General features: G+C 50.6%; 1 protein-coding gene across 1 annotated transcript in view; it reads left to right on the forward strand.

Annotated features, from left to right (window-relative positions):
• The window catches only part of HECW1 (HECT, C2 and WW domain containing E3 ubiquitin protein ligase 1), a 317,313-nt gene that overhangs the window by 279,522 nt on the left and 25,082 nt on the right, over positions 1–12,709 (forward strand). The window contains exons 14-18 of the mRNA XM_069084583.1: positions 3,954–4,037; positions 4,412–4,521; positions 7,796–7,916; positions 8,274–8,387; positions 9,084–9,236. Coding sequence (XP_068940684.1) covers positions 3,954–4,037; positions 4,412–4,521; positions 7,796–7,916; positions 8,274–8,387; positions 9,084–9,236 — 582 coding nt within the window. The remainder of the gene's footprint in view (positions 1–3,953; positions 4,038–4,411; positions 4,522–7,795; positions 7,917–8,273; positions 8,388–9,083; positions 9,237–12,709) is intronic.

Consider the following 12,709-nt stretch of genomic DNA (forward strand, 5'->3'; position numbering starts at 1 on the left):
AGGTATTTAATGAAGTCTGTGACTTGTAAGGGAGACTGTTGACTAAATTTTGACCCCAGGAACTCAGTATTAGTTGAAAACACAAAAAGTATCAGAGTATATACCCAATTTAGAACAAACATACATGTCTTTTCAAAATGCAATTTTGCTGAAGTGCAGATCTGACTTTGTAACCTCCAACCCAATAAAATTCCATGGCTCCCTATGGCTTCCAGGATCAAACACAAAATGCTCAGTTTGACTTTTAAAGCCCTCCTCGGCCCTGCCCCCTCCTCCCTTTCTGCTCTTACACCTAACTCCCCTGCCACATCCTCTCCATCCTCCTGGCTGTTAGGCCAGCAAGACCCTCCACTGCTGAGCTCTGGGTATTTACTCCAGCTCTCTCCCAGGCCTGGAACCACACTCTGTCTCCTCTGCTCTGACTACTGACCTCCCTGGAGTTCTTTAAGTCCCACCTTCTACAAGAAGCCTTCTCCACCCCCCTCTGCATTCCAGGGTCTTCCCTCTGTTATGTATTTCCTATTTATCTTGAATATCACTTGTTTTACACATTTGTTTGCAGGTTTTCTCTCCCATTGGATTGTAAGCTCCTTGAGAGCAGAGGCTTTCTTTTATATTCCTGGCACTTAGAGCAGTCCCTGGAACGGGGTAAATGCTTTAAAAAATGTTTATTGATGGATGGATGGAAAATGGTTTCTACAGAATGAAAACAGAATTTTCACCCTGACTGTTCCTGGACCAAGGATGCAAAGGGAATGCCAGTCACTACCTATCATGATTCCAGGAGGGCCAGCCTACGTCACCTGGTGACCTAATGGTCACATGAATGTCCCAACTCCCAGCAGATGAAAAGAGAGAAAAGGAAACAAGTGCAGCAGATGCCCAAGCATCCCCTTCACCAGGCACCCAACAGTGGTCATGGAGTCTTGGCATGAAATCACCCGGTGAGGCACAGCTCATGAGCACCCGAAGTAAGCCATTCACCTTGGGGGCAGCTGTGCACATCGGGAAGGCTTGTTTTCTTCTTAAATGGAGCCCTTGCTGGAAGATTATGGCAAAACGTGGTTCCCTGTAGAAGTTCATCAGGGGTGTGTGCCGATCTCTTGGCGGCACACTTGCCCAGGTTCTGGGTAACTTTCCCAGTCACCAATGGAGGGAAGCAGGGCTGTGAACTTGCTCCCAGACTTTTTAGCAGGATGTTTTCTGTGATATTGTCAGACACCTTCAACGAAGATGAAAGTGGCATCAAGGTCAACTACTGCACTGACAGCAAATTGTTTTACTTGAAAAGCCTGCGCGCGCGCCAAGACTAGAGTGCAGGGGGACTGACGTCTCCGGCTCCGGGACTAGAGTGCAGGGGGACTGACATCTCCGGCGCCAAGAACTTTGGAATCTAATGGGAGACATGATAGACAGCAAGCGTGCCCACCTCAGAGAGGGTGCTGTGCTCTGTAAGCAAAACAAAACTGAAACAGCTCAAAGGAAACATGCGATGAACAAATTTAGAGACATCTCCACCCGAAGATTCCCATGGACCATATATGCCCCACCTGTGTTAGAGCCTTCCAAGCTTGTTGACCTGGTCGGCCAGTCACACACACTGTACCTTGGCCCTGACCTGGGGATGTCATTTTGGTCCTCTCTGAGCACAAAGGAGCACAGCCAACCATGGAACCTTCGTCTGGCTGCCAGAGCCTCCCAGGTTATCTTCCATGGAGTCTCTGCCTCACTCCATGGAGCTTCTAGATACAAGGAGTAACCCCTTAACAATGAGGGCTGCCCCAAAGTGGGATGGACAGTCTCTGGAAATAGTGGGTTCCTCCACCCCTGGAGGCCTTCAGGAGGATACTGGGTGACAGAAAAGACATCACTAATCTGTGTTTTAAAGAAGAAGGCTGGATGACCACTTGTCAGGGGTGTTATAGAGGGGGCTTTTGTCCCACTATGCATTACACTCTATGCCTCTGAGGTCTCTCATGGTTCAGAGATCTTGGGATCCTCTCTGGCCCTCAGTTTTCATCCTCTAAATAAGGACTAGACCAGCGGCGCACCCCGCTCTATGATTTCATGATGTTCTTTCATAGATTGAGACCTGGTGGTATTAAACAGGGACGTGATCATGGAGGAACCTCATCAAATCTAATTATACACCACTCCCCCTGTCCAGGAAGAGTTAGGGAGGTGGGGAGGCTGAGGAAGGCAGAGGTATCTTAGAATCATCCAAAGAGACAGAATTAAACATCAATAAAATGTTACTCATGCACCAAGGCAAAAGGAATCAGGCTTATTAAAATAGTAACATGGGGCAATGAAGTGACACAGTGAATACAGCACAGCTCTGGAGTCAGGAGGACCTGAGTTCAAATCCGGCCTCAGGCACTTGACATTTACTAGCCATGTGACCTTGGGCAAGTCACTTAACCTCAATTGCCTTGCCTTCCCCTTCCAAAAAAATAGGAATACAATATTAGATAGACTAAGCCAACACCATCGAAAACACAAGTGGCCTCCCCCAGCCCCCTGCACCAGAAGCATGTGCACTCTCGGGCCCTTCCAGCACTTTCCCTGGCTATGGCTCAACAAGGGCTTGTCCCTGCATGTCAGGGCTTGCCTTCCTTCCACAGTTCCTCTGGCTACCTGTCTGGGTAGCATTGCTCAGCTCACAATGATAGCGGCCCCAGTTGTTCCTGCCCCCCCCCCCATCATAGTTAACACCCCCACTTTTCTCTACGTCAGTTCTGGTCTCCCATAGTCCTCGGGAGTTAGCCACGGTTGTCCTCTCTGTGGGGTGTTGCCCAGACTGTCTTCTTACCTGCAGTCCTCCTGAACTGCCAGCAGGTGGGACCAGTTCTCTTTCCCACGAGATCAGCTCTTTCCTGGCTCCGAGGTGGCCGGGTCCAGCATCCCTGTCTTGACCAAATGTGTTTACTGCTTAAGCTATGCCCTCAGACATGCCTGGAGCTCTGCAGAACAAATAAAAAGATTAAAGTTGGAAGGAACATCAGAGAGAACAGTGAAAGAAAAGTGAAAATTGTAATAATGAATTTGGAGTTACCAGATCTGTATTAAATCCTGACTTTTCCACTCGCTACCAATGTGACCCAGAGTACATCCCTATCCCTCTTTGGAGCCCGGATTCTGTATCTGGAGAGTGAGGGGCTTGGACTGAATGTTCCCTCCAGCTCTCCAGCCAAGATCCTAAATCTCATCTCACACATCTGCCTTTCAGAGGAAAAAAGGTGCTTTGAGAGGCTTCGGCGAAAGGCGCTATGCAGCGTCCGAAGAAAATCAGTGTCTTCTGCACCTCCCCCCCTTCACTGACAGTGGGGGGGGGGGCGTCCTGTGGCCGCGGAGCCCTCAATGTGGCTTCAGGCTCCTTTGTGAACTTACTTTTTCTGCCCTTCTTTTTTATCAGGTGACAGTAACAAGTGTTTCTTTTCTGAGCACATGCCACCTCTCCCAATAGTTTGCCAGTCAATGAGCACTTTTAATCACTTTCTGTGAGCCAGGCATTGCCTTTAAGGAGCTCACATTCTAATGGAATTATTTATAAGGGAGGGGGGGAGATGGATAGATGGATAGATAGACAGACGGACGGACGGGTGGATGGATGATAGAAAGATAGATGATAAATAAATAGATGGATGTAGATACACACACACACACACACACACACACACACATATATATGGAAGTATAGATGATATAAAAATATGACATCAATAAAAATGTATTTTTAAAATAAACACATCCTATTATGGGGAGACTAGAAGGCTCCTAAGCCCTGGTAAGTTGACATAGATTTGTCTTCACCAACCAGAAACCAAGATGGATGTGAGGCTATGGACTGTCCAGCTGCGCTGGGAAGAAGGAGCAGGAGAAGGGCCACCAAAGGGGGGATTCACTCCTTGGGTTCTGAGACAGAACTTTCCTTCCTATGTCTGATGCTGCAGGGAGAAGATCCACTATATCCGCACGGAGGGCACCCATGGGCTTGAAAAGCTGTCCTGTGATGCGGATCTAGTCATCCTGCTAAGGTAAGCACCTGCAGGTCACAGACTGGAGCTGACAGATCTACCAGACAGTCTCCCTTCCATCAAGCCAGGCGCCTGGGAGGGGACTGGAGACTGAAGTCCAGCCCAGGCCCTTCCCTTTCTCTGTTCTGAGCTTTCCCCAAAGCCAAAGTTTAGAAATTACTGAATGACAACATCTGGTGGGAATTTTGTGGGAGCTTAATTAGGGCTTAGTGTTCCTCAGGCTCTGAGATCCTGGCAGGGAAGGTTTGGAAATACCTGTGCGTATTATGCCCTGCCTGGATCAGATGGCACTAATTAGGGCTCTTGCCTCATCATTCCCGTTGGTGCCGAGTGGCCCATGACAGAGAGAGCTTTGACCTTTCCTTGTTTTGCAGCCTCTTTGAAGAGGAGATCATGTCCTACGTCCCCCTGCAGGCTGCCTTCCACCCCGGCTACAGCTTTTCCCCACGGTGTTCCCCCTGCTCATCACCCCAGAACTCTCCAGGTGAGCTTGGGAGCCTCATCCCACCTGGGACACTGTGCTTCTCCAGAAGTTCAACAAAGCTGGGAAGAAATGGGCTAATGCATAATAGGAAATGGGTTTGCTGGTTGCTCTTTCTTGGTCCGAAAGCATGACCTATCTGTGACTGAAGGAGCCGCATCCATCAGAGAAGAAATTCAGGCATTGTAACTGACAGAGATTTGGTAATCTCCCAAAAAGTCTGAGGACCTGAGCCTCATGGGTAGAGTCCAAACTGAGTAGGGTGATGGCTGCCCCTCCTCTGCCCTGGTCATCCCCCTTGAGGAAGAATGTTGTCAAATAGACCCCAAAGGAGGGAGACCATGATGGTGAAGGGACTCCCTAACCCTGCCACCAATACAAAGGTTCAGTGAAAACAGTGAGGAAAGCCTAGCACTGGGGAGGGAAGGCTTGGGAGGCACATGATGGGTGTCCCCAAGAATTTCATGAGCTGCCATAAAGAAAAGGGATCAGGTAGATTTGCCTTGGTCCCAGGGAGCTGAACAAGGAGAAGCGGGGCAGGGTTCAAGGATAAGCATCCTTCTGAATGATTAAAGCCGCCCCCAAAGAATAGGAGGTTACTTCTGGAGGCCATTGGTTCCCCATCACTATGGGTCAATCAATTTAATTGAGCAAATATTCATTAAGCAGGCATTGTGTGCTAGGCACAAGATCATGAAGGAAGCCTCTGTTCATAAGGAGTTTACATTCATATCTAAGTGTATGCAGAATCAATGCACAGTGTATTACACAGAGGGGGTTCATGAGCAGTTGAGGGCATCGGGAAAGGCTTCATGCAGAAAGTGAGATAAAAACAGACAGCTCATGGGAACCTGCCATTCTCAAAATCAGGTGCTATAGGCATGTTCCCCATTTACAAGGATCCTGAGTCACAGAGAGTGGAATGATATGTCTCTGGTGGCACAGCTCATGCCAGGGGCAGAACTGGTTCTCTGGGCAGGGACTCTAAACACCAACACTAGTTTACAATGCAGCTTCCGATGGGGCGGCTGGGACAGCGGGCGCCTCCAGCAGGTCTAGCAAGTCAATTTGTTAATGCCATGGAATGCGTTTATAAACAGCAGTACCAGGACACTGTCCAGCACTCAGCTCCATTCACACCCAAAGTTGGAGTCTGCTCTGAGGTCCTCTCTGGACATGTCGAGTTTGAGATGAGGCTGGGACATTTGGTTTGAAATGTCCAGTATGCAATTAGTGATGGAGGACTGACCCCCAGGATAGAGAGACATATCTGGATGAGCAGATCTCAGAATCATCTAGGTAGAGACGATGATCAAGCCCATGAGAGATGATTCGGTCACCACCATAGTGAGAGGAGAGAGGATTAGGGGCCCAGGACAGAGTCTTTCGTAACACCTGTGATTAAGAGATTTTATATAGATGATGAACGGACAAAGGAGACTGAGGAGCAGTCAGATGTTGGGGCAAAGAAGGAGAAAGCTGTGTTACCGAAGTTACAGGAGGGAAGGGAAGGGGAGGTCTGGGGAGGGGAGGGGAGGGGTGAGGAGGTCGTCCAAGGCATGACATGCAGCAGGAAAGGACTTGGACTTGACCTGTTTTCTTTGCGTGGTTTGCTAGAATTGGCAGGATTTACACTGCAACCATTTCCCTCCTTTGTGGAATTTTTAAAGAAAAGGTGCATTTGTATCTTTTTTTTCACATTGCCTTCGTTTCTTTTTTAAAGACCTAGTATTTAGTTATTTTTAGTCTGAGTTTCTAATTCTCCCCCTCCAGCTCCTCCACCACCCAATCAGAGAGCAAGCAATGTGTTACTAATCATGCTTGTGAAATTATGCAAAGCATTTCCTTATTAGCCATGTTGCAAAAAGAAAGCAAGAAAAATAAACAAAATTTTAAAATTATCCTTCAGCTTGCACTCAGTTCCCTCCTTGGAGGTAGATAGCACTTTTCAAAATGAGTCCTTCAGAATTGTCTTGGGTTGTTGTATTAAGCAGAGTAGTTAAGTGATTCACAGCTGGTTATCATGACCATACTGTTGTAACTGGGTACAATGCTCTCCTGGTTCTGTTAGCTTCACTTTGGGTCAGTCCAAACAAGTCTTCCCAGGTTTTTTCCTGAGAGCATCCTGATCGTTTCATTTCTTAATCACCTTAATTTCTAAAATACTCCTTCCCCTCTCTCCCTGCCCAAGTATGCAGCGTTCCACCCCCACAGCCCACCACCTCTGCAGAGAAGGGGGAGTGCTGCATTTTCTTACCTCGTTCCCGAGTCAAGCTCAGTCATTCTAATTACCTACCAGTCAGCTTCAGGGCTTTGTTCTTTGTGGTTCTGTTACTGTAATCACTGTGTACATGGTGGTCCTAGCTCTGTGCATTTAACTCCACAACCATTCCTGTAAGTCTTCTCAGCTGGTGGCACAGTATACAGAGAGGCTAGGTCTAGAATCAGGAAGATTTGGGTTCAAATTCAGCCTCAGTCACTTACCAGCTATATGATCCTGGCTTCTTGTGAGAATAAATGAGATCATATTTCTGAAAAAAAAAATGTGCAGAAATGAAAGGCTACAGAATGACTTCTGAATTCATTGGATTTGTCATTTCTTACTTTCCCTTAAATTGGGAGATGAACATTACAATTACCAAGGATTCTAGTGACTTTAGAAGACATTTTCCTGGATGGCTTTTTCCTCCTGTCCCTTTTGGTCAAGTGGCCTTGACTGGTCTGCCAGGAGTCGGTGGGTGGCTCATGGTGGTGCACGGGTCTCTAATTATGTGTCATGAAGAAAGTCACTGAATCACAGAGCTTCAGGAAGGAACCAAAGCACGCCCCAAAGAAAGCCCCGCCCCCACATCTCCCCTCCCTGGTCCTCTAGCCCCATCTCAAGACCTCCCAAGGCAGCCGGCTCCAGTGACATCAAGACTAACTGTCCTTCTTTGTGACACCTGCTTCTTCTGAATATGGACCCTCTGGGGTCCAACAAGGCCAATGACCATAAGACAAGGCTCCAAATACTCTGAAACAACTTTCATGTTCTGAATGAAACACATGCCTCCTCCCAACCCCCCACTTCCGAGACAGAACTTTCCTCCTCTCTGCCTAAAGCGGGGGGACAATAGGTGTGGAGTGATGTACACACGGGCAAATGGAATCCCTGTCTTATTGGTGTGGCTTAACTGCTTTTCTTTGTTAGACAGAAGGGTTCTACAGGCAATGACTATGATCTAAAAAATGCCTAAATAACTTTGTAAAGACTCTTTCCCTCTGTTTTTCCCCTTAGGCTTGCAGCGAGCCAGCGTGAGAGCTCCCTCACCCTACAGGAGAGATTTTGAAGCCAAGCTCAGAAATTTCTACCGAAAACTTGAAGCCAAAGGATTTGGGCAGGGTCCAGGGAAAATAAAGTGAGTGTCTGAGTGCCTGCCGACCTCACACAGTGGCAGGCACTGTAGACCTCACAGATAATTCAGTTTTCAATTCAATAAATCTGTGTGAAGGGCCTGCTGTGTGCTGGGCAATATGCTAAATGTTCAGGATAAAAATAAGCAAAAGGCATCTCTCTGCCCTCAAGAAACCTGCCATCTTGGGAAGGGGAGAGGAGGGGAGACAACACGCACAGGGGGCTGGAAGGTGGGAGGGGGCCCTTGATGCTTATTGACTTGCTTTGAGGGCAGGGGCGGGGGCACAGTGAACACAGGAGCCTGGATGTTCTCTGTCCTGCTCTCCAGAAGCTCCACCACCTGCTTCTGTGTCTTCCCCAGGCTCATTATACGGAGGGACCACTTGCTGGAAGGAACCTTCAACCAAGTGATGGCCTATTCCCGTAAAGAACTCCAGCGAAACAAGCTCTACATCACCTTTGTTGGAGAGGAGGGGTATGGCACCAGCTACTCTATCCTGAAAGTGGACCTGGGGCAGAGCAGGGCCTGGGGCAGAGCAGGGCCTGGGGGCTCCAAAGACAGCAGGCAGTTGAAGCTCAGGATGGCTCTGAGGCTTTGCCCCAACTCAGGGCACAGGGCTCTGAGGGTTTGTTTGTTTAGCATAACTGCATTGGGATTCTTTGGGCTGAAACCAGGGGCCCCCAAACTCAGGTAGGCTCTGCCGAGCTTGAAAGCTGTCATGTATGGACTCCATGTCTGTCAGTCAAGGCTGACCACAAGGAGCTTGGCCAACACGGGCTTAACTGATTTAGCTGCCTGCTAAGATGTGGCAAAACAAGGCTGCTCTCTCCTTCAGGGGAGGGAGTGCCCGCTCTGGGACACTGGATGCTTTGGAGGATGTGCTCTTTCAAATTCCCAAGCTCCTCTGACACCTTCAGGCTTGGGGAGAGTGCATGTCAAGGTTAAGGAGCCCCCTCCTCCTCTCCTGCCCAGTGTAGGTGAATGTCCCGGTGGGATGCTAGCTGTGCCCCCCATGGAGGGGGTGCTGGGTGCGGATCCACCCCCTCCAGACTCAGAGACCAAGGCTGTGGGTACCATGTTTCCTGCCCTCGGAAATCAGGAAAAGCAAAAGTGGTAAGAAACATGAGGCCTTGAGAGCCTCGGAATGAGCCTCCCCTGCTTCTGTTCCAGCCTGGACTACAGCGGACCCTCGCGGGAATTCTTCTTTCTTCTGTCTCAGGAGCTCTTCAACCCCTACTATGGCCTCTTCGAGTACTCGGCCAACGACACGTACACAGTCCAGATCAGCCCCATGTCCGCCTTCGTGGAGAATCATCTCGAATGGTACCGTCTTCCTCCGCTGCCCTTTGCTGCTGACCCATCCTTTGGGTGGAGGGAGGGAGGCACCAGTGGGAAGGTGTGGGGGCTCCAAGCTAACATTACAGAGGGCACGGGCGGGCTGCCAAAGTCTGTGAGACGGGCAGGTTCCCTGAAGGAGGGCAGGCTGGCTGTGTCTGCGCACCCAAAGGGGCATCCGGCCTGCTCTGCTTGGCCCCAGGACAGAGCGAGGAGGTGCGGGCAGGAGATCCAGGCACTGATGGTTCCCATAAGATGTGACTCCTTCATGTCTGTCCTATAGCGCCCCAGACGTAGAGTATGTGTTGTCTCCCTTGGCTAAGGTCCATGAGGTCGGGGACTGTCCCTCGCCTGTCTGTGTGTCCTCAGGGGGCCTAGCACAGCGCCTGGCACACAGTAGGTGCCTAATAAATGCTTGGGATGGATAGCTGTGGGATGGAGTGGGTTTCCTCGTCCTTTGACGCCTCAGGCAGAGGCTAAGTGACCACTTGTCAGATACCTAACTGTGGGGATTCCTTTTGGGTTTGGGCTGTGGACCAGGTGGTCACTGCGTTCCCTGCCACCTCCCACATTCCGTGCTCTCCATTCATGAGGAAGCAGGCATTCACACAGCACGACATTCAGGGTGATTGTAGACAAATACCACATAGATTGAGATTACAGACTCTGAGGGGGAGAAGGGAGCAATGTTTTACATAAGCAGGTCTGGAGTCCAGACGCCCAGGGTAGGATGGGGCCCAGGCTGCTGGGCTCCTCCCTGGGGTGCTCTGGTCCAGACTTCCTTAGTTATGGGGGGGATGTTGGGGGCTGAGTGCCCTGTGCCAAGACAGCCCAATGCTTCAAGCGGCCGGAAGCCCTCTGTTCTCTAAGATCTGTGTCTTCATGGACACTGCCCAAGACGTTCTGACTGAACTAGGGGCTTCTGGAGAGAAGAGGCCAGGATTGAATGTCCTGTTAAAGAGCTGGGAGACCATAGTGCATCAGTGTGTGAAAGCACCAAGGCTTCTCTCTGTGAAGGAGTCCCCAAGTAAGAGATCTCTCCCCAGTGAGAGAAAGCCCTGGAGCAGACAGCGCCCAAAGGGGAAGAGAACTTCCCTGCCTGGTGACAAGGGTGGGGGCAGGCCGCAGAGCATAAGCCAAGGTGTCACCGAAGCCTTCACTAGGGCCCCGCTTCTGAGAAGGAAGAGAAATGAGGTCTTTGGAGAAGAGGGGCCTCTGCCCCCCAACCAGGGCCGGCATAAGTCGGCTGGGCCCCTTCCATGCTTGGGATCCATGAGCAGATGAGTCAGAACAGGACTGGAGAAAACTCACAGCTTCCTGTCAGTGTGGTGCATGATGTTTGAAGGAGCCTCTGAGGAAGTTACAGGGAAGAAACTCCCTTTTGTCAGTCAGATGGACAGCAGCTCACACCCTCCTGGCTCCAAGTCTCTGCTCCTTGGTCCTGGGCCTGCTGCCCAGCCGGACGTAGCCCAGGCCTCGCTTAGCCTGAAAGAAGATGTGTCTGAATGGACGTGACCAGCACAGGCTTCCAGAGGACTCTTTGCCAGATGGCCTGGATGCCACTGTCCCAGCCCCCAAACAGCACCTTCATCTCCCTGGAGGCTCCAACAGGATGCCAGGTCTCCTTATGGATTCCTCAAACTTGGACTCATGGAATGGGCAGGGGTGGGGCTAAGGGGAGAAATAGCCCCGACAGCCCTGCTGCCCCCACAACCTCCACGGCTCCCCCAGCCCCCACGGCCCCCACGGCCCCCCCAGCCCCCAGCACACTGAGCAGAAGCTGCCTCTGAGGAGCCAGAGCCCATGCAGCCATGCTTCGGGGCAGTCTGAAGGGCGTCTCTGTAACTTGGCTCAGTCACCTGTGTGAGACTCCAGGAAGGAGAGCAGCCATGCTTCGGACTGTTTCAGATGGAGAGGAGGGCGCGTGTGGTCCAAGCTGCCTGTCCTGAGCGCTGTCTGTTGTCCCCAAAGAGAGAAAGAGCCATTTACTGACACAACATCGGAGAGCTTTTCATGGGAGGCAGAGTATGACGGGAATGGATCCTGGGCATGAAAGGCCTGGGTTCAAATCTCACCTTTGGCACTTGCTAAACCTCTACTATGTGCTGGACACTAGAGACACAGAAACAAAAACGAGTCAGTGGCCGCCTTGAAAGGGTTTCCATCCTGCTTATCTGCATGTGCACCAAGCAAGCAAGGAGCTTTCCTGAGCCTCAGTTTCCCCATCTGTAAAATGGGAACAATAACCCTCACACTTCTCACAGAAGCTCACATTCCTGTAGTGCATTGGGCTTTGCAAAACACTCTGTATGTGTGAGTATGTGTGAGCATGTGTATTTGTGTGTGAGAGTGTGTGTATGTGTGTGTATGAGTGTGTGAGAGTGTGTATGAGTGTGAGTGTGTGTATGTGAGCGTGTGTGAGTGTGTGTGACAGTGTGTGCATATGTGTATGTGTGAGAGTGTATGTGTGTCAGTGTGTATGAGTGTGAGTGTGTGTGAGAAAGTGTGTGCATGTGTGTGTATGTGTGTGAGTGTGTGTGTGTGTGTGTGCACTGATATAGTCATTCATGCCTCACCACAACTCTGAGGTTTCCATTGCCATTATCATCCCCATTTTATGAGGAAACTGAGACTCAGAAATGTAGTGTCTTGCACAGGGTCACAGGGCTAGCAAATGTCTAAGGAAACGCCGGTCCAGTTCTCCCTGCCTCGGGTCCAGGCTGTCTCAGGACTGCCCCTCGCGGTGCCCACTGCCCAGCATTGCTGGTAGACAGATATTGTGTGATAGGAGGGGAAGGAATGCAGGACTAGGGGTCTGTGGTCATGGATTTTCATGCTTGCTTGGCCCCTAACTCCCTGTTAAGGAGCCTCTGTTTTCCCATCTGTAAAATGGGTTTGGGGGGTCAGCCGAGTTCCAGGAGGGTTACAGAAATGCAGGTGAAGTAGGTGATGGGCATCTAGTGTCCCATTGAGGAGGGGGACAGGTCAGGGCAAAGGTGGATGACTGAAGGGAGTGAGGGATGACCCTGGACCACCATGGGGTGCCCAGGGAGAGGGGAGGGAGGGACAGGACCTGGGCCCCTGGTGGAGGTGAGCAAGATCCTCAAGGAGGGAGTGGGAATGGCCCAGGGAACTTTGTCTGTGGGGAAAAAACCAAGAACGTGGCAAGTCGAGCATGGCTGGAATGTGAGCTTGCCGAAGCCTCATGGCTGCTTGCCAGGAGGCAGGCTCAGCCTGTTTGCTGGAGGGCGGTACTGGGGGTGGCAAAGTACAGGCAGGGGGAATGTCATCTTGTGGCCCATCGGAGGGAATTCTGCACTGAACATCAGAAAGTTTAGGGGTGTGGGGTGGCTAGGAGAGGCAGTGAACAGAACACCAGCCCTGGAGTCAGGAGGACCCGAGTTCAAATCCAGCCTCAGACACAACACAAAACTAGCTGTGTGACCTTGGGCAAGTCACTT

This window comes from Petaurus breviceps, unplaced genomic scaffold (genome assembly GCF_028583685.1).
Source record: "Petaurus breviceps papuanus isolate PSGF00001 unplaced genomic scaffold, PetGlider_PUasm1.0 174, whole genome shotgun sequence".
In the NCBI taxonomy this organism is placed as follows: Eukaryota; Metazoa; Chordata; class Mammalia; order Diprotodontia; family Petauridae; genus Petaurus; species Petaurus breviceps.